The 21,162-nt window shown below is 47.7% G+C and overlaps 1 protein-coding gene across 7 annotated transcripts in view; it reads right to left on the bottom strand.

Annotated features, from left to right (window-relative positions):
* Positions 1-21,162, bottom strand: part of VAV2 (vav guanine nucleotide exchange factor 2) — a 149,573-nt gene that overhangs the window by 114,280 nt on the left and 14,131 nt on the right. For 6 of the 7 annotated variants that reach the window (XM_074924082.1, XM_074924081.1, XM_074924084.1 and 3 more), the window contains exon 2: positions 941-1,057. In XM_074924082.1, the coding sequence (XP_074780183.1) occupies positions 941-1,057 (117 nt within the window). Of the gene's footprint in view, positions 1-940; positions 1,058-15,898; positions 15,976-21,162 lie in introns of those variants that run through there. The other variant, XM_074924088.1, reaches the window with a different exon arrangement.

The raw sequence follows: 21,162 nt of genomic DNA, 5'->3' as shown, positions 1-21,162 counted from the left end.
AGACAATGCGATGATAAAGCAGCATTTTTAATTAGCAGCGGTTCTTTCCCCAGCCCAAAAGGTTCCTTCTGTGCATTCATACTCCCAGAACAACAAAAGCCTTCTTGTATTTCATAAATCAAAAAATTCATAAAACAAGCCCCTGCAATTGCGCATTCCAGATAATGGTCCAGAAATAAATTAGGCAATAAATATCAAATAATATATCCCCATCAGCAGTGAAAATCTACTCTTTGGATAATCAGAGGAGAAGATGCCTTCCAGCAGCTTATGTCTGGTAGCACGAAAAAGGTAAAACAATAGGGAGCTTTAATAAATCTTTTAACACCTTTTCCGCTGAAGAATATAGCAATTGTCCTGTGTAATAGCTTCTCTGAGCCCAGTATCCATCAGAGTAACAGCACAGCCCTGATCCTGTTCCCGTCAAAAGCCAGGCTATCAGAGCAACAGCCACTTGTCAAAATCAGGTAGGATTTTCCTCCCTTGCAGCTGGGTCTCATTCAGCATTTGGTGCCACCCATCAATTACGGCAAAACACAAAAACACACTCTCTCCTCTCCCATCTAGGTGACAGACTGCACAAACACAGCCTGCACCCAGGAACGGCTGAGAGAAACACACAGATATTTTGATTCCTCCCCAAAAAAATATTTTTTTATGTAATTTAGACACTGATACCAGAAGCATTATAATCTAAAGAAAACTTGAAGGCTTGATCTCCCTTCACTGAAGACACATCAGAATCAAACCCTACATACGCAGGCTACCACAAGAACAGGAGAAGAGGTGCCCAGCACATGGGTTAAGGGTGCAAAAGCTGCTCAGAAAACCACAAACCCATCATATTTTATCCAAAACCTGCAGCACAAATCCAGAGAACCGCTCTGGTGCCAGCAGTGCCAGAACCATCATTTCCCAGGAGCTGCGGAGTAACTCTTACCTTTCCGAAATCCCGTACATCAAAGAGGTCAAAGGGATCAAACAGATCGCTGTTTCGTAACCCAAATTTGTCGTGACACACTTTTAGGAAGGTTCGGATGTTCTTCAAACAGAGAAACTGGGGGGAACAAAAAAAAGAAAGGGAGGGAACAGTGAGCAAGACAGGCACAAATTTTAACTGAGATTTACTGAGTTAAATTTACTTACGAGATGTTAACAGGGACTCAGAAACTTGCACTGAAAAGCCACGAATTAGTTTATTTGTTGTTACTGAAGATGTCAGACTCCTGGTGCCCCGTGAGGACTCCTGTGTTCTCAGCTGCGCACCAGAAACAAACGCCCTTTTCAAAAACAAGTCTCACATAAGGTAACATCGCAGAAGGGCTGGAAAACTCAAGCCAGGACATTTCCCTTTCAAGGTCAAAGCCAAATATAAATTACAGCTGATGTTCTACAGAAGCCCAGTGTTGAACTTTTAACCATTTCCAGCACGATCCCATTTGGTTCCCTACAGAAGTGACACGTTACTGTGCTTACTGTACATACTGCTGCACATCCGTACACATTCATGTACACACACATTCCAAACAAAGATTGGGACAGTGAAAATTAGAGGGTTTGTTGGTTGTTTTTTTTTTGCTTCGGGGTCTGAAGCAGCTGACAACATATTCAAGTCAGATTTGCTCCCTTACCCTCTCACCTCCCAGATGCTGCAGGCACCACGAACACTAACAGACCCACGGAGTATCAGCCAGCCACGTACAGCCCGTTTGCAGCTGCTCTTGACCCAGCTCAGAACCTGTTCCCAAGTCCAGGGCAATCCCTGGGACTATTTCCACAAAGCTTTGCTCATCTCTAGTCTTAGCCCATTTGAAGAGGCAGAAATCCCACCCCTCTAGGGACCACCCTCGGTTATTCAGATAGCTCAACTGGCAAAGCAGCATTATGTTTCTCTTTTAAGAAAATCCCTTCTTTGACTGTAGCAGTAATTGGTCATTTGTTTGCTAGGGTTGAGGATTTTGAAGTCTGGGGACTTCAGACGGTCTCGCTCCAATGGTGACGCCTGGCAGCACAAGGGCTAAAACGAGAAGAATCAAAATCTGCTTTATTTTTGTGGCTGCATCACCTACTACATCCATCAGGATGGAGTGACTCGGCTGAGCAACTCACTCTGAGTGACTCTTCTTTCTGCATCCTCACGCTATCCCACAAAATACCTTCAACTTACTGCTGCAGTTTTAAACAACTCTTTAATTTTTTTTCTTCCAGCAAATTCCTCACAAAAATGTAACAAACATGTTCGAATTCTAAGGAAATCAACGCATTAAAGGGGTGAATCATCCCCACATGATAAACAGGCACAAGATGCACACGCTGCCTCGGGGTGGGTTTGGTCAGCCTGGTTTTCTCACATGGAACTCTGTCTGCTCCCCAAATTGTCATCAAAGCAACACCATGCAAAAAACACTGCTTGCAAACTTCACCAGGAATTTAGAGCAAAATAAAATAGCTTAATTTTCTTTTAATTAAAAAGAAGCAAAGCAGAGTCTTCGGGGCCGTCGTATCTCCACAGACACAACCGCGATGCAGCTTCTTGTTATCGCTGCATTTGGGATTATACGTGAGGTTTGTGGTGATGGATTAGCAAAACCACCTCATTAACAACAGGCTGTTTCACCTACACAAAGAAAGAAATAACCTTTTTACCCTTCTCCCCCATTGCAGCCCCCTCTCCTGAGCGACAGCAGAGCTCCCCCAGCCCAGGACATTCCCATCACATCAGAGCCTTCTCATTAGACAAGCAAGTGCCAGAGGCAGAAATTGAAAACAATTCTGTTTTTCTAGGGCATTCCTCTATCTCACATAAACACTGCCGTAAATATAATCCGTCTAGACTGAGAGAGTTTTTTTTAGAATTGCTTTACAACCTCCCTCACCAATACAGGTTATTTCATAACTTTATCTTCTGGGTCTCTGCAAGAATTTACACCCTGGGCAAAGTGGCTGATTGCAGCTGGGGTGCTTTTTTCTGTTGCACTGCAGTCTCATTGATTTCAAATTTCTAGCACGCGTCTATTTTAAATCCTTTTAAGCCTCCAGTTTTGAAAGTTAATGACACAGGTTATAGCCATAATTAGACACAGCAAGATGCGAGCTTTCCCCGCAGAACTGCCCTGCCTTTCTGTAGCATTCACTCCCCACCTCCCGCTCACCCCAAGGCTGGGGCAGCAACAAAGGCTCATGTGCTCGGGAAAGACTTTCACAGCACCAACGTTCAGCCAAGCACAAGGCACCCGAGAGGTGTGAAAACCTGGACCCTCTGCACGGTGCGTGTTGTGGTTTGAATGCCTGAAAAGCTCAAGGCTCACGCTACCTTGTTTCTGGAGGATTGCAGAGAGATCACACATCCAAGCAAACGAATGTCTCGTCCTGACAGCATTTCTAGCAGGGAGCGAGTTTAGATTGGGCTGAGCTACCCCCATCTCAGCTTGGCCCCGGTGAGAAAGGAGGAGGCCAACCACGCCGTTCAACATCACCTGCACCCAGCTGACTGCTCATCCCATTCAAATCCAGGTGCCATCTCGTCACCAGCCACTAAATGAGCACAAGGCCCCCGCAGCAGTGCCGCTGCCCTTCCCACAGCCCCGGGTGATGTCTGCAAAAAGCCACCAGGCATGGCCACCACGCAGCCAGCCAGTCGCCGAGGGCAGGCAGATGATATCAAGGAAGAAGCCAATAATCTATTTAAAGAGTTGTTAGAAACAGCCTTGATGTAAACCACCGTAAACCAAGGCAGCAGCACCACGGTCCCGCTCCACCAGCGAGGCCACCACATTACCTGCAAGAAAAGCCATCACTCGGGATGACAACAAGGTAGGTGTTAGCCCCACTCTTCACGCACAAGAGGTCAGGGTGGGTACAACCCCCGTGTGGGTGTTCGTGGCACAATTTGCTCCTGCGCCATGTGTCTCTCACCAATCTGCAAAATAACTTCTCGCGCTTTTGCTCACAGCTGTTTCGAGGTTGGTTTGCTGTTGATGGAAGATCATGAATTGTTGGCTTAATAGTGTTACTCAGCGGCCACACGTTAGAATTAGCTGCAATTGCATATGAGTTGTGCCGAGGACATTTTATTTACCAGTCAATCACACCTTTGGACAAGTAAACACTCCACAGGAGAAAGAGAGAGAGAAATCAATGTTCTCCATGGGGCTCATTCACCACCTGCCAGGCCCAAAATCAATGCTGTCATTTATACACTCCGAGCGAGACCAGCGCTGAAGCAGGGTCCTGCCATCTTTGGTGCAGGGGCCAGCGGGTGCCCAAGCGTGGCACGTCCTGAGTCCTGCCATCACCCTCCTCTGCACCCACACCAGCCTCGGTACCCACCAGCCATCACTTCTGGGGACAGACACCACCAGCAACCAGGATGCTCAGTTCTGGAAATAAATCCCAGAGATCACAGCAATTTCTGCAGATCCCAGCATCTCCTGGGCTCCAAAAGCAGCCCCAGCACAAGTCCTCGGCATGGGGGGAGCTTTGGGCACTGCAAAGCCCAACCAAGGCACTTCAGAGAGGGAAATTATTAAAGTCAGCGCGAAGAGGCGATAGGGGCAGGGATGGGACTGTACCACAGGGAGCAAGAAACGCATCCAGTAAAACAAAATACTGCAAAGCCTGCCGATAGACAAGAAAAGTCTGTGGTCAGCTCTGACCTGATCCTCTGAGGTTTGCACGGAACCAGCACTACAGAGAGGCAGTGGCGACAGCCCGGCCCCTGCCACCGTCACAGCAGAAAGGCCCCGCCACCTGTGCTCGACAAGTTTCAGAACAGCTTTGCTTATTTTTAAACACTCCGCGATGCCTTAAAGTGAATAAACTGCTCTCAGCCACCACCCGTCCTGCCCTAGCTTGGCAGGAACTCGCTTTTGCAAAGAGGCAGCTGCAATTTCGGCAGGACTGCAGCCACCCTCGTGCATGCAGGGCAGCGAGCGGCCCCCAGCAACTTGAGACACACTGGGAACTCCTCGGTAGATTCTGGGATATTTATTTAAAGCAGGTTTTCATGGGATAATTTGTTTTATTGAATTCAGTAAGTTTAGAGACTCCTTGGATGATCACTCCACACAGAAAGGGTGTTGCTGTCAAGTTTTCAGTGCAGCTCAGAAACTTCTCCTTCAAACTTATAAATGCATCAGAGAAGCTTTTGGTGGAGATGAAGAAAGGGAAAATTCGGTACTCGGGATAATTCCATTTTGCACAGGGACACTGGGAGCTTAGTGGGGACGTGCCCAGCCACCCAAAGCTCTGCTCCCACACCCCGGGTGGGAAGGGCAGGTCGGATGTTTCTGCAGTGGAAACTACAGCTGTGGGGGTGGGAAGGGAGCCTGTGGGAGGGCGCACAGCAGCTCAGCACCACGCTCCTCCTCACGCCCCATTTTAGTTACCGCCGCCCCTCCCTGTGGTCCCCATATGACTGGGCACCCGTGGCACCTGCGCTGACTAGACAGCAGCTATTTCTGATGCAAATTCATCAGAAAAGATCCAACTACTCAAGCATGCTGGGGTGAGGTTGGAAACTGTCCCCCAATCTCTGCAGAGATGATCGCAGGCTGGAAAGGCACGTGTGTTCCTGCCTCCCACCAGAGCTGCTAAAGGGAGATGGCAAAGAGGCAGGGAAAAAGCTGGGGAATGCAGGCAGCATTTGCTCAACAACCAAACTGCCCAAGGTGGGATCTGGAGGAAGCTCATGTGAGCACCAGAGCAGTCCCTAGTCCTTGCGTCTGGGGTGGCACCAGGGAGGGAGGTGCAAGGCTTGAGAGTCTCCAAGGCACATTTAATAATGTGATAAAAACGTAAGGAGAGGGCAGAAATGAGGTAGATGGTTTTGTCTAGCAGGGCAGGATCATGCAACCGCTCACAGCTTTTCAGAAAGGGCCTTTTGGAGAGGCAGCGGCTGCCGGCGGCTGGGGTTAGTGCTCCGGGGCTGCACACAATAGCCCTGGGCGGCTGGGCACGCAGCCACGTGCTGAGCCATTGCCAAAGCCGTGGGCTTGAAATGAGTCCTGCAGCATGCAAGGAATGCTGCAGCTTTGCCGTTTGAGATAACCCACTGACGAATGACGAAAGGAACTTTCTTTAGCGCTTCCTGACCGTGATGTCAGATTTCCTCTTATCTCGCTGCCTGCACGGCTCAAAAGCACCAGGCAAAAAGTAGGGAGCTGTGAGTGTCTGCTTATCACAACAAACGGGGAAGGGAGGGTCTCTCATTGAGAAAACACACCGTTTTCAACAATCAGTGGGGAAATGGGTATCCTGTGGCACAAACCTCTCAAACAAGCCAAAGGATGAATCTCCGAGTCATGCTGAGTTCCCCTGCGCTACTCTAACACGGCGAAGGGGCATCAACACTCCCCTTGATTGCTCTAAAGTCAAGAGCAGAGAGAAAGTCCAAAAGCATCCAAGTACCCAGCAGGAACCACGGGGCTGCAGCCAACGTAACTGTGTTTAAAACTTCGCAAATCACAACCTTTATCTAATCTCTCCCAATGGCTCTGCCCGGTCTAGCTTGCCTCCCCATCAAGGTGTTACCAGGAGAGTTTTGGGAGCAGTAATAAGACTCAGAAGGACAAAAGGAGCTTGTATCACTCGCCACCAGCAGCACCAAATCTTCCGTGGCTTTGTTCCTTCTCATGCTTTGCCCCATTGTCTCTGGTGGGAAGGAGCAGCCGCAGAAACGATACAAAACATCTCTGCAGAAAATTTCCCTTCCCATTTGGATTCAAGTCGCAGCTCATCAATTACTCTAGATGGACAGATTAAATTTCAGGTTGTTGGACAGCAGATTTATCTATTGAGAAGTGGAGAATGAAATTATTTCTCAAACAATTTAGTGTTATTATTTCACACACACACACACCCCCATTTCAGAGACATTCCTACCGCAGAGTGCTCACGGGCTGGGCAAATTCCACTTAGTGAGACTGATTAATGAGCCCGAAATGCTGATGAGTGCTGACCTCCCTACAGCTTCTCCTTCTACTCACATCCACCCACAAGGAAGGATTAGCCCTAGGAGAGTGCCTGAAGGAGAGCAACCATTTCTTTTAGCAAACACCCTTCGCTCATCACTGGGAGGACCGGGGGAAATCAAACCTGCAGACAGCAAAGGTCCTTCCCAGCGAGAAGCATCAGCCAGAGCTCAGAGAGGCTCCAAACCTCCCACACAAGCTCACCAGGAGCTTCTACCTTGCCCAGCAGCAGCACAACAGGGAGCCAGGCAGCACTGCTGGGAGGCTCTCTGGCAGCAGGCAGATTGTCTGCCGAGCCCCAGGCTGATCCTGCTCATCCTCACACCTTTGCTCATCATCGCTCTCACACGGGTCAAGCAAAGAGCTCCCAGTTACCTTACAGGAACTTCCCATCGTGACGTGCAGACTCGCAAAAGGAAGAGGTTTCTCAGATAACGATATTAAGCTCATGAACTGGAAGCTGGAATACACATCAAATTGTAAAAAAAATGTAAAAAAACCACCCCAAACAAACCAAGGGCAGGCTCTAGACTAACCTATGAAATAAATGCACTGAAGTCACAAGGCTCAGCCCCAGAGGCAGAGGAATGGCTCTCAGCAACGCTCAAGTCAGAGTGGGCACAAACATTAACCAGAGCTCCTGGAATTCATACAAGACACAAACTACTGAAACAAGGCGAGGAGTGGAGGCAAACACCTCCGAGGTGGCAGACGTTAAGAGGATGTGGGAAGAGCAAGAGACAGAGCACAGGGTCACATGATTAATCCAATTGGTCTGAGATGTGAAAACGTCCAGTGACATACTGAAATACAGACTGAAGATGTATAGAATACAACCGTGTCTGTGCTTTCTCTGCTTGCAGAAGGAGCCTGTGTGAGGGCAGCAGCATTGTCCCCTGCGGGGCTGCTGTCACCCTGCCAAGCAGCACTGCACAGGCCAAGTCGAGTGCTGTGCGAGCTTGTCCTATTTTATCCTAGGAAAGTTTTGCTGACACCTGAACTCCCCCCAAGGACAGCCAGGCTCGTTTCCTCCATTACATATGCTCCTTCATAAAAAGAAATGGAAAAGAATAAAAGAGAAGTCCAGAAATGTGGATAAAAACCCAATCAGATGGTTGATGAGTCCAAGACGATAATGCAGGGCTGAAGGAGGGATCAAGGATCGAGTAACATCCCCCAAGGATCAAGTAACATTCCTAGAAGAGGGAAAAGAAAGTCCAGACACTTGTATCCTCTGAGGCAAGCTCCCAACAGCAGCAATGACCCCCCTGAAGCTTAAAACCACGGGCTGAGCCCTCCCCAGCGGCACGGCAGGAGAGGTTTGTTAAAGCCCATGCAGGGAGCCAGCAGCCCCACATCACGTGGGGAGCGCTTGGCTCGGCAGAGCACAGTCACTTGGCCTCTGTCCGTCCGTCCTGCTGTCGGAGGGTCACCCAGCGGCACGCAGGGGCTTTAAATGAGAGGAAGGAAGCTGCAACTTCCCAAAGAAAACGGCGGAGCTGCAGCTGATGACAGTACTTCCCTGCTTTGTGGAGCCCTCCGAGGTCTGCAAACGTCGAGCTCTGCTGAGAGAGCAGGATTCATTAAGGTAAGGGCTTTAATTGCAATGCTTGGGAATGTTTTATCAGAGATGCTTATTGGGGTCTGAAATTCTCTGCTCAAACACCAAAGGTCTGGACAGCCCAGAGCCATCCAAAATCCAGCAGGTCCAACAGGTTCAGCACCACTCCAATCCCCAAGCACAGGTTTGAGGTCTACGTAACCAAAAACCTTGCCACTGAGGTTTTAGAAAACCCTAATCAAATCCCCTGCATCGCATCAGGCTGCTGATTGTATCTCAGAGATTTATCTTTTAGGATGTCTCTACGAAAGAGCTCTGCAGAGGCATTCCCAGGAATAACAAGAGCTTCTTGCAAAACCAAGTGTGCACAACCCTCCCTGAAGGCCCTGGTCTTCAGCCCCGCTCCTCAGAGAGGAAATGTCAGGTTTCCCTGTATGGAAGACATCACTGCTTTGAGCCATGTGTCTTCTTGCTGTTACAAAATGAACACATGAGAAGCAACATCCCCTTTTCCTTTGCTACCCATCCCCAACAGTGACGCATTTCAGGAGCCGGATGGAGAGTACAGACTTCCCAACTGTATGAAGGAAAGGCAAGCAGGTTGTGGGGCACTAACACATCCCTAACAACCCTAGACAACCCTGATGGTCTTGTGTGACCCAAATCAACATCTGCTGATGTGAAAATCCTTCCTTGGATGCTCTCCTGATCCAGTGATCTGCCCGGACAGTACCGGTGTGCCGCATCCTTGGCAGTGCTGTGGTGATGCCCAGGAGAGACCCGTGTGACATCCCCACATCCCTTGGACGAAACCAAACCACAATGGCCCGGCAGACACAGAGCCAGACCACACACTTGCTCTTCCAGACACCCTCTCCATAGCCATATGTATCAAGATTAAAAAAAAAAAAACTACTAAACACGAATAAATGCAGAGCAGCAGTTTTCTCTGCAGGTCTTGGCCTGCCCCAGAGCTACGTGGGACTGGCTGCCAGGACAGGGGAGGACAGGGCAGGGAGCAGAGGCTGTTTGCAGCCCGAGCTACAGTAAGTGTGAGAAGACCACCAGGTATCACCACCACGCTTTCGAGGAGAAACTCAGCTGGATCTTTTGAGCTCACCAGTATCACAGGCAAATACAACAAAGGGGGTTTTTTTCAACTTTCCCACACAATCCAGGGTGAGAGCCTCTGACTCCTCCATCCCTGATCTGGGCTGTCTCTGTGGTATATTTACCAGCAGACTGCCAAATCCAGACTTGGCTTAAGTAAGGAACAAGATCTGAGACTACATAAAGCTTGGAAGGATTGCTCAATCTGCCCACGTTTGGCACCCTTAATGGAGAGTCCCCTTCCACACTCATTAAATCCAGCCCTTTTCTCCTCTCGCTGGAAGACATGCAGCTCCGTCAGGGGAACTCAGTTAAGAAAGGGGGAACAAAAAAGGAAAAAAAAATATAAAAGAGAGATGTTTTGGCTTTTACTACTGACATGAAGTCCCAAACTCATGTTTGTCTCACTGGGGCTCACACTTCATCACTCATAAAATATGACCATAAAAGATGGGATATGTAAAAAAGAAATTATGATTATAGCTGATCAAGAAATGAGATACCTTCCCACGCACTGAGTTTTCAGCAGAGAAAATTCAAAACATTTTGGCCAACCCCAAGCTTTAAGACGGGACTTGACCTGAACCATGACAATCAAATTGTAACGCAGAATTCAGCTGCTGTTAAAGAAAATTAGTAATTGCGTAACCGTATATAGTGTTACACTGTAATGATACGCTTACAGAGAACTTTCCAAGCAGTCATTGTTCTCCTGCTCTTCAGGCTGACGCAGGGAATCAGACCGTGATGAACTTCTGACAGGACAGCAATGAGAACAGCTACGGTACGTCTCCAAGATGAGTAAATAACAGCCAAGTCAGGAAATCAAGTCTCGTCACATCAAGTATTCGGGCCAGACCCCAGAAAGGAAGCTCCGGGCAGTAGCCTGCAAGCCTGGACTAGTTCAAGAAATTCACAGAACTTAAGTTTTGCCTCTGTAAAACCAAGCTGCCCTATATAAACGCTGCAGAGACAAGCTCTGAGGTTTTGGAGGCAGAAGTGAACCACGGGATGGGATCCGAGGTGGGTGCCTGCAATAGCTGACTCCAATCTCATTTATGCAAAACTGTCAAAACAGACTATTATTAAATAATAACCAAACACATATGTTGAATTAAACTCTTTTATATTAATTGTATAGGAGTCCCATATGAGCCCATTTTAAACACCCATTGATATCTCCAGCCCATCCCTGAGCAGGTCGTGCCACGGGCTGCCACTGTTAGACACATCCTCATTGCAAGGCACAGACCAGTCTCACTGCAGACACTGTACGCTTTTCTTTTTTTAAGAAATCCCAAGAAATCTTATTTCAGAAGTTCTGCCATCAGATCAATGGCAATCTTCCAACACCCGAAAGACTTTTCTGGCACGAACTTGTATGTATGTCCCTGTATTCATCCATCACGGGCAGACGCAATTTTTCTGCATACAGTCATGATTTAGGGTGACCCGTTTCCAATTAGGCTCACTTCACTTTCAGAAAGCCTCAGAAATTACAACTAAATGTGTTATTTTCCTCACTGCAAGAAGTGCCAGGTTACCTGCCAGGAGCAGAAGCGCTGAACAAACGAACCTCCCGATACATTCATCCCACCGAGCCGGAGCAGCGCAGCACGCAGAGGGAAAGCACCACGGAAAAGCAAAAACTCAGCCGTGAAAAATATTTACAATGCTGCATTTGTCGCAGCTTTTACCTTTTTAAATTGGCGACAGAGGAAATAACGGCCTAGAACAATTGCAAACTTCTATCATTTTGAGAGCTGCACTGCCCTGTGCTCCAGACAAGATCTGGAGATGATAGTTCAGCTGCCAGATCAGCACTGAAGGACCCGAAGCTGTAGCTGGTGCTGGCAGAAGAGTTAAACATCCCAGAAGATGGAGACAGCCTGCTCACGGTGACGGCTGCTGACACGTACCCTGACACCGTTACACCTGGGCTGCGTTACACTTTCCTGGACTGTTGCCCGAGTTGCTGTCTACTCACAAAGCCTTGCTAAAAATCAGGCCAGCGGCTGACAACAGGTTCAGTGAAAAAACAGTTCCTAAATGTCACACTGGGGACCAGGATGGCATTATTAGAAGCAGACAACAAACACTCAGAAAACTCTGCTTAATGGCACCAGGTAATGATGCTGAAAGATATCCCCCAGCTTCTTCCTAAAGAAGTAATTAAAACCAGAACACTACTTTTCACATTACAGATAACTGATGCAGACCAGCATATGAAACCAAGCTGCATTTTGCAAGATTAAGCCCACAATGTGCTTTTAATAGGTCTCTCAACGCTCCTCTGCCTCGTGGCAGCACACTGGGGCTCTGCGCCGACATCAGCTCCTCGCTGTGGAGATGGAGCAGTCTCAGAGCAGCTCAGCGCCTTCTTCATCCCCAAAAGCAACAGAAACGGGGTCATGGAGGGTGCTCCTGGGCTGGTCAACCCATGTGTCACTCCTCCATGTGTCACCAGCTCCCGACACGGGGAGGTGGGAAGAGCAGGCAGGTGGAAAGAGATAGGAAAGACAGACCTGCACCACAAACCCTCTTAGGCAAGAGGAATTTCAAAGGGAAACTCTCACATGTTACAAGCCAGACCTTGCTGGCAAGCCAAGAGAACAACCCACCACAGACCAGCTCTTCCAGAGCCTCCTGGGTAATCGGGAAGAGATCAGCATCTTACCTACTGTCTGGGCAGCAGCAGGAGCTGAACCAGATGCTGCCAGAGCCGAGAGAGGGGCCCTGGGGTGCCTCTGCCAGCCTGCGTACGGAGGCTACTTGTCCTTGGGGATGGAGACTGGACAGGCAGCCCCGAGGCCCTGGGAGTCACTTGGGGCTTCTTCCTTTCCTCGGTTTTAAATAATAAATGTTTTGTTGCGTTTCAGTGCTGGGAAGAACTGAGGACGTGAACAGCGTGAGCTGGAGAACAGGAAGGGCTTTTGTTTTTAGCCATGGTTTAATTGAGGCTCGTCAAGTTTTCTAGCTCCAAATTTCTTCTGCAGAAAATGAAGCTGAAACAGAGCAGCAAAAGCAGGAGTAGGGAGTACCACTGCCTGCAAGGTGACAGCCGACCGAGAATGATTCTAACACGTGTGCAACGCACAGAAAATTGCTCTGGGTAAGCGGGTTATTAAAAAAATCTTAATGGAAGGAAAAATAAAAGGTTTTATAGCTTAACTGCCTTAGTGCTTCTGTTTCGGATCCAGGGACCAAGGGTAGACAGACACACGTGCAGACACACACCAGCCCCTGGAGCGCTCTGCCGAGCATCTGTGCCTGCAGGACAGCCAAGGCAGACCCAGGGCTCCGTGCACACGCTCCCTGTAAAGATTAATTTCCACAATGCCGACGAGATGAGAGGCAGAACATCGCCCATCAAGAAGCGGGAACTTTTGATAGCGTTGGTACATGCCAGACTGATCCCAGCCCAAGTGACTTGGATTACACAAAGCCTCTGTCATCACCAAAATGAGAGGAAATCGAAAGAGACACCTCAGCTTCATGCACACTGCAACGGCCTGCGTGCTTCTGATTAAGATATTCATTAATAGCACAGCTTACCACATATTAAGCCCTTCTTTAAGAACAAGAAGGTAGACCCAGGGAACTAGAGGCTGATGAGCCTCCCCTCTGTTCTGGAGCATGCCCTTCTTGGGGTCCCTTTCCCAAGGACAAGATGGTAAATCAGAGGCAGTCAACACTGATTTAGCAACAGCAAACCTTGCTTGTCCAACCTGATTGCTTTCTATAAAGAAAGAAGGAGGCAGACAGACAAGGCTGGAGTTGTTGATGTGACGCTGCACAGAGGGGCCAGGCTGGCTGGAGGAGCCCCTGCTATCCCATATCACCCACGTCTCAGCCATGCCCCAAAGAAAATAGCTAACAAATCACCTATTCTAAAATGTTAAAGGGAAGTGAGAGTGAAGGGAGACTAGCTGGGATGAAACCCTCTGCACTATAACTCCTGCTGCCCTACTCCCCCAAACCAGAAAACTTCAAACAGTTTCAAATGATAAAAACCACAACTGGGTACTCAGAACTTCTCAGGCATCAAGGAAAAGCCCCCCACGAGTCTTCAACAGACTTCAGTAGGCTTCAGAGCAGCTCCCAAAAATCCTCCTTGGCTTTCCCATAATAGCTCTGAATCCATTTCTGTGTATCAGGAAAGGAAAACCCATCCACAAACACAGACATTAACACACATTTTTCTTACCACCTAAAACACTCATACTGCCTTTTATGATTTGCATTCAGGGTATCAGTTCCTCTCCCTTTCAACACTGCAAGGAAATTAATTAACTGAATAGCAACTGTAAGTATCACAAAGCTTGGGAGGTTGAGACAGGAAATCTGAAGGTTAACCATCATATTTAATGTATGTATGAGATAAAAATCTGAATGAACTTGGATCAAGGGAAGGATGGGGAGGCCATTGGCATTACTGTGATGGCGACTGCTTTGCTTGGGCTTTTTTTAAGATTGGAGACTATATTTTATTTTTATTATTTCAATGAAGCATTTTTTTCTCTTCTGGAGAGAAGAGAGGGGTGTAATTCCTTCCTACAGAATATCAAGCATCATTCCAAATCATTCTAGCACTGTAATGAAAGCCAGGTGAAAAGCAGAAGAAAAAGCCATCACTCCTTGGCCCTGGCACCGTCATTAGAGGAAACCCCAGTTCTGGAAAAGATGCTCTGCTCCGTGCCACTGCTGATCAGACCTGCCCTAACCAGCTCCACACGTAGGTCTGCACATCGTGCCTCGCCGCGTGGCACACGTGCCCAAGGCAGTGGCCATCCTCTAACAGCAATACAGGAGCACGGTATCACTGAGAAACAGTCCTGTGTTATCCACCCTGCTTCAACCCTGCCTGGCAGGGGCTCGAATACTTCATGAACCACCACCCCGAGTCTTGGGACACTCAACCACACCTATATCATTTTCCCCTTTTCATTGAGAGAGTGAAAGGTTTGAAACCAACTTGCTCTTACCTACCCTAAAGCGAGGTAAGATTCCAGTCACTGGGCAGAACTGATATTTTAGCTTTTTTTGGAAAAAAAACAAACAAAATCAACACCCTAAACACATTCAGTGGACACAGCACAGAAGGAAAAGCTGCAAAGTATCTATGCACCCAGTTTAAACTCCTTGTTGCAGGAGCCAGGCCCCTTAAATGCATTAGCACCCACAGAACCCACAGCCTCTCTAACCCGTATTTTGACCCATGCAACGAGCAGAACTTATTAGTTATGAGATCCTGGGACACGTGGATAGAAACTGGTGTGGGAGCTGCCAGCTGCTGTCCCCTTCCCTGGCTGGGGACACCCCAGCACACGTCCCCACGCACCTGCAGCTCGCTGGGGGTGGTACAGAAGCCACCCGGGGCTGATGCTCGGAGGCCGTGCAGAGTGATCCGGCTGCTCCCCGGAGCAGTTCACCCGCCAAGCTCAGGGAAAGTCTCCTCCAGCAGAGGAGGAGTTACTAAAGCTAGACCTCAGCCTCCCTCCAATTTCCTGGAGAATCAAGCAGTCACAGCGGATATTGGCTCTTCCTTAACGAGATTCATGTTAAGAACAAAATAAGAAAATCCCCTTGCCCGCAGTCCAGAGCTGCCTTTCTTCTGTGATCATCTCCCTCTCCTGCAGCAGATTACACAGAGCAGATTTTTTTTTTTTTTTTCCCCCTTAATTTCAGTGTCTCCTGAGCACCAGGGCAGGCTTCGTTTGGGAATTCCAGGTGGATACCCAGCAAAACAAACCACAGCACATCAAGCTTCAGGAAAGCAGAATCTGGACTATTTCCTGGGAGAAAGGAAGGAGGGAGAAGGCAAGTGCCACAAAAGCCATCTTTTGTTTTGTTTTAGTTTTACAGCTTGTCAATTATCCCAATTCACACTACCAGAAGAAAACATGCCACAAAAAAAAAAATAAAAAATCACCATTTCAAGTTATTTTTGCAAAGTGGAATTTAACGAGAGACTCCAGCCAAAATTAACGCTGTACTGTAAAGCCTCCCAAAGCGTATAAAAGATTTGTTGCCACAGTGAATTAAGGACATATTTCTGCAGTTGAGTGGTGCCTAAAGTTTCAAGCATCAGACTTGAGCAGTCACAGCTCAGACTCCAAACCTGTCTGGATTTAGGTGCCTCCCCATCCACGACCTTCACCTCAGAGAGAGGCTTAAACCGAATTAAAAGAGAGCTGCGTTTCTGACCCCAATTTATTTTAAACCTCTCCCTGAGGATGTGACTATTTTACCTTACCTTGAACATTTGTCCCTCCTTCCCAAGCTCGAGGCAAAATTTACTGCCACGGTGCAGCTCCTACAGCGATTCAGAACAGTCCCTCTTTTACATGACGAAAACAGGCCACAGAAAATTCATCTGCTGGCTACTTAATTTGTAAAGCTGCTTAAAAAGGTCAGATCCCCAGCTCGCAAGAACAACCACTGAGAATAGATCCCAGGGATTACAGGAAATAAGGCTTTGGATATTTATATAAATTAATACTTGGGGAGTATAACAAGATCAACGGGGCCCTCTAATCTAATACCGACATCACACTCCTTGCAGCTCACATCACTTGTGTATCTATTACAGTAACACGACAGGGGTGCACTCAAAGCTGGCATCTGAGGCTGGAGAGGGTTTTAGAAATCTTCCCAAAATCTCCTGTATGTTTTGACTGAATAGTTTTCAGCTCCGTCTTAGTATTTTTAAGGCGAGTCCTCCTTTCTGAGCCAGACTAACAGGGGCTAAACATGCACTAGCAGGGATATATTTTAGCCTACCAAAAATATGGAAGAACACCGTTTTGTGGTTGTTTTGTGTTTTTTGATTCTTTTTAAATGACACTCTTAAATTATTCAATATAAAGTTTAGTATGTATATGTAATCACAAACATCAGCATTCCTGCCATTCTGCAGTTATCCCGGATTTACACTCACTTAAGCAAGAAAAACAAACTGGAATTTCTCACTGGGAGACAAGAAAGACCAGTTCTATCTCTGGGAACTGAGTTTTCCTCTCTCCATCCCTGCACTGACTTGGGTCTACTCGAACACAGGTATTTTCCTAGGACAATCATTTCCCCTGGAAACGGAACTTAATGATGTATTTACCAGCCAGACACGAACAGTTACACCAGACAGCATGTACGAGCAAAGCTTACTCTCCTAATTGGAATATCTGAAATAAACTCTGTGTAACAGTGTAATTGCATTTGCAGAGCAGGGAGTGTTAGGGAAGGTTGCGTTGCTTTTGCTGTGCTGATCTAATTAATTTGGTACAACTTGAGAACAGAGATAAGGCCCCAGGGACACGTTGGGCTGGACCATTAATGCCGTATTTCAGCAGAAGGGGTTAGGAGGGGAACTAGAATCAGCATCCGATTCCTTCCTCGGCTCAGCTGTTCAACTCAATCCCCTTCCAAAGCCACCCAGTCCGCTTTAGTGGGTTGAAAATTGTCTCGACATGAAAGGACAATACTCAGAGCTTCTAATGGGAGAGGATCGATACATCTCAATAGGCAGTGGCCCTAAGAAAAACCCGCTGACCCATAAATTAAAGTTACTTTATTGACATGATTAAGACCGCGTCAACATGCAGTTAAATGCAGACTCTTCGTTCCCCCTTTTTTACCCTGTAGCAGCCCTGTCCTATTTTCTTAAGTGCCACCCAATTTAAGTTTTACTATTTCAGCTGCACATATAAGCGGAGAAAAGTGATCTTTCTTCTGCTTTAAATTAATCCTTCTCTTAGCAACTGCCTCCAACAACACATACACATTGTAGAACGTATGGAGAATTTTTAAGCACAGAAGGTGCAAGAACAAGCACACAGATTTTTGTCAGACTAACGTATACTCAGTACTTTGCAGCCCAAAGTAGAAGTTATTAAAAACATTTGTTTAAGAAGCCAGCATGATACTTTTTAAAAGTCATACAGCAAACGTTAAGACAGGTCTGGCTCCTGTGAAAATGGCTGTGGCACGTATTAGTCTGAGCTGTTAGCAATAAATTGCTCCTCTGCATAATGCAATCGAGACTATAGAAAGAAAAAAAAAATGAAGGCTACGTAGTATTTTACAGGGCCATAAACACCAAGGGAAATAAAACATCCCTCTCTAAGGTGTAGCTTCCAAGGCAAAAAGCTCTTATTCAGGACAGCGCTTCCCCAAGCTCCGCAGAGGAAAGGCTTTCCAGCTGCTGAGTGCCTCTTAGGGAGGGGAGCATAAATAACATTTCACGTAAAGTCATCATGACCCATCACTTCTGGTTGCATTCAAGAAGCGGGCCGAAGCTTTTTCTGGACTACACTGCACCATGAACAGCGTTCCCTAGTCAGGACTCGAGGAGTGACCAAAATCCATCTGACGGACATCTGGCTGGGGCTCACATCCCGGAGAGGGTAAGAAAGCCAAGGCACTGCACAGCCTCCCTCACTGGAGGGTGAGTAACAGAGCCTTGCAGAAAAAAAAGCCTGGCCACCTTTGGTTTTGTAACTTGACTCAAACGCACAAGTAGACCACCCCAAGTCAGCCCAGAGTGGCTCTCCCCGGACATTCACATGCTCACACCCCAAATCACCAAGTCAAACAATTTGTGTGCTACCCACTAAGGGGCACAGACCAAGGTCCTACACACAGCTGACCCCCTTGGCATGCCCGGCCTTATGCACCCAGGGATGTACGCACACTTCTGATGCGTTATTCCCCAGCTAGGCAGAAGGGATCAAAGAGATTTAATTAAGATTTTAGTCACCCTCTGCTCCCAAATACAAACTTCTTCAGTCCTACAAAACTTTCTTTGTATTGCCTTGAATATACCAAGGAACATCAAATAAATGGGATGCTAATCCACCCATGATCTGAAAAGAAACTGAAGCTCCAGTTTTGGTTTCCAGCCATCTCAACTCTTTCTTGGTATCAAGCTTCTGGTCTAATTCAGACGCTCAACTTCTGAACTTCTGTCCCTCCTCCTCACCACAAGGAACGAACTCTCAGCTGCTTCGTACCCAGCCACAGAGTCTGGTCAACCACACATCCGTATCTGTAGAGAAGGACTTCATGGTTACACAACTGCTGGGATCACATCCTCCTTCCCCACCACCCATAGCCCACACGATCCAGATACGGCAACGTGAGAGCTGAGAACGGCATCGCTCACGTTTAGCCATGAACCACCCCAGCTCCCAAGAAAACAGTGGTGCTTTCTCTGGTTAGCAACCCCAGAAACTCAGCAGGACGGACAGTCACACAGCATCTGTGTGACTGGTTTTACCCCGCACCACTTCATTCTTTGGTGAGACTGTTTCCTCCATGAGAAGCTCTAAGGTCCCACTCCAGGTTAGTGTGCCCCACAGAGCAAACCAACCCCAAATCTGCTCATAAACCCTTTGAAAGGGCTGAGAAAACCAGCTCAGCTCTCTTCTAGCAGCCAGAACCTCATCTCCAGCTGCCACCTCCGTTAGGCTATGACGTTAGGGAGCGACCACTCAACCAGCTCAGCTGGCAAGTCTGAAGAAGGGGCAGCATCCAGCCAAGGGATGCTGTGGGGCAGACACGGCAGTGGGGATGCTGCTCAGCTCTCCCAGGCTTTCTGTAGCTGGAAGAGGATGGATGTCCCAAAACTGGGGCTTTTGCTCACGTTAAAGTCTCACAACCTCCTCCCAGTCAACCTTGCAACACCAGCAAGACTTCCTAGGGTAGACCAGATGCAAGTCAGACACATGTCCTGCCTCGTCCTTGCGCAGTGGTCTGCGGCCGAGGGAAGCAAAGCACTGCACCATGCTGGAGTGTGGAGGGATCCAGCGCCACCCAAGCCTGAGCCCATCAGCCCCCGGAGCTCAGCAGAGGCAGGAGGAGGAGGAGGAGGAGGTGAGAAGGAACACATGCTGCTGTCCCTTTTCCTTCACACAGCCGCACACAGAAAGCACGGCTTCAGCTGGAGGGATAACTAGAAGCTATATGGTCCTTTTTGAAGAAAGCAAATACTTGATTACAAAAATCACAGCCCATCCACCTCCCTCCAAATATCAGAAAGATGGAGGGGCAGAAAGTTGCTCTGCTCCATGGTTCTTCTCGGGTATAATGGAATTTCAGTGCTTTGTACTCCTCATGTATCCAGTTAATCTGTTGCTCAGGATTAAGGGCTGGAGCATGGACCTGGGTGTCCATGTGTTAATAAAAGTTAATACAACTAATATCATCTAACTGTCTGGGGGGGGCTGAGCACTGTTAAAGGAGCTTCCTACAGAACCAGGGCCTGGGAGCAGCCCACAGCCCTGCAGCAACAACTGTTGGTTTTTTTTTTTAATGTTACTTTAAACCCACAGAATTGTATTAGCAACACCTCATTCTTGCATGCTAGATTTTTTTGTTGTTGTTGTAAGCCACCCACAGAAAAGTTCTGCTAAAGTTTTTCCCAAAGAACAACAGGAATAACAATGCCAAAACACCAAGGGAGAGAGCTCCGAGGCGCAGCAGCGACACGAAGCCTGGGCTGCACGTCGGCTCCAGCTCCGTCAGCCCTCGTTACCCTGCGATCTCCCAGAGCACGGCCACGAGGATGTCCGAGAGCCAAGGAGAACACGGTGGGAAGCTGAGAATCTGAAACATCTCTCCAGCCTAATGGACACTGAAAACATTAAACCCCAAAGACAGAAACGAGCCAGGAAGAGTTTTGCTGCTCTCGCCCCTGCGCAATACGGGGCTGCAGGGCAGGATGACCAAGTATCACCAAAAAGCATTTTTTTCCAATTTTTGAGTAAAACAAAAAGCGAGTGGAGGGAGGAGAAGTTCTCCATTTATTCTTCAGCACTCAAATACATGACAAAGCCTGGCTGCTAACATGGCAAAGACAAAACCAAGCAGTTACCTTGAGCACAGAGACAAATTAAACACCCCTTTGTGTCTCCAGTTCCCTCCTGTGCTCTGTCAGAGCCCCTCCTGCTCCTGCACTACCAGAATCAGATTAATAACAGCTCTGCTCAGGTGAATAACAGGTTTCTATGGAGCGATAACACTACCTGATGCTTTGTCTTTACTATACAGGATCTTCACACCATGACACTAGGAGAGCCATCTCTCAAAAAATGTTCAAATCATGGAGAAAAAACCAACCAAAAAACACCCAGGAAGGGGATTTGAGCAGTTCCTCCTTCCACTTATCTGCATGAGAGCAATGCCCAGTGAAACACAGCTTTTCTTCTCATCCCCAGGTCAAGAATATTCAAAACCTGTGGCTATGGGGCAGAAATCCTTCCCTCCTCTCTGAGGCTCAGGGGGTTTAACACCCATGTAAATATACGGCCTCGTCTTTGGCAAGTTCCCCTCTGCCCCCATGGAATTATGAGGCTTTACACCTCTTCAAGTTGCACTCTCACTCCTTTTATTTACACCCAGATAAGCCAGTGTTTAACCCCGCTTAAGATAATTTTTCTCCGCGTATGTAAAAAACAATACTATTCACTTAGTCAGCTTCTGTTGGAGGAGCCCAAAGCTGAACGTGGGTTAGTTTTGGTTTTA

This window comes from Athene noctua, chromosome 20 (assembly GCF_965140245.1).
Source record: "Athene noctua chromosome 20, bAthNoc1.hap1.1, whole genome shotgun sequence".
Lineage (NCBI taxonomy): Eukaryota > Metazoa > Chordata > Aves > Strigiformes > Strigidae > Athene > Athene noctua.
This window is presented reverse-complemented; position numbering and strand designations above follow the sequence as displayed.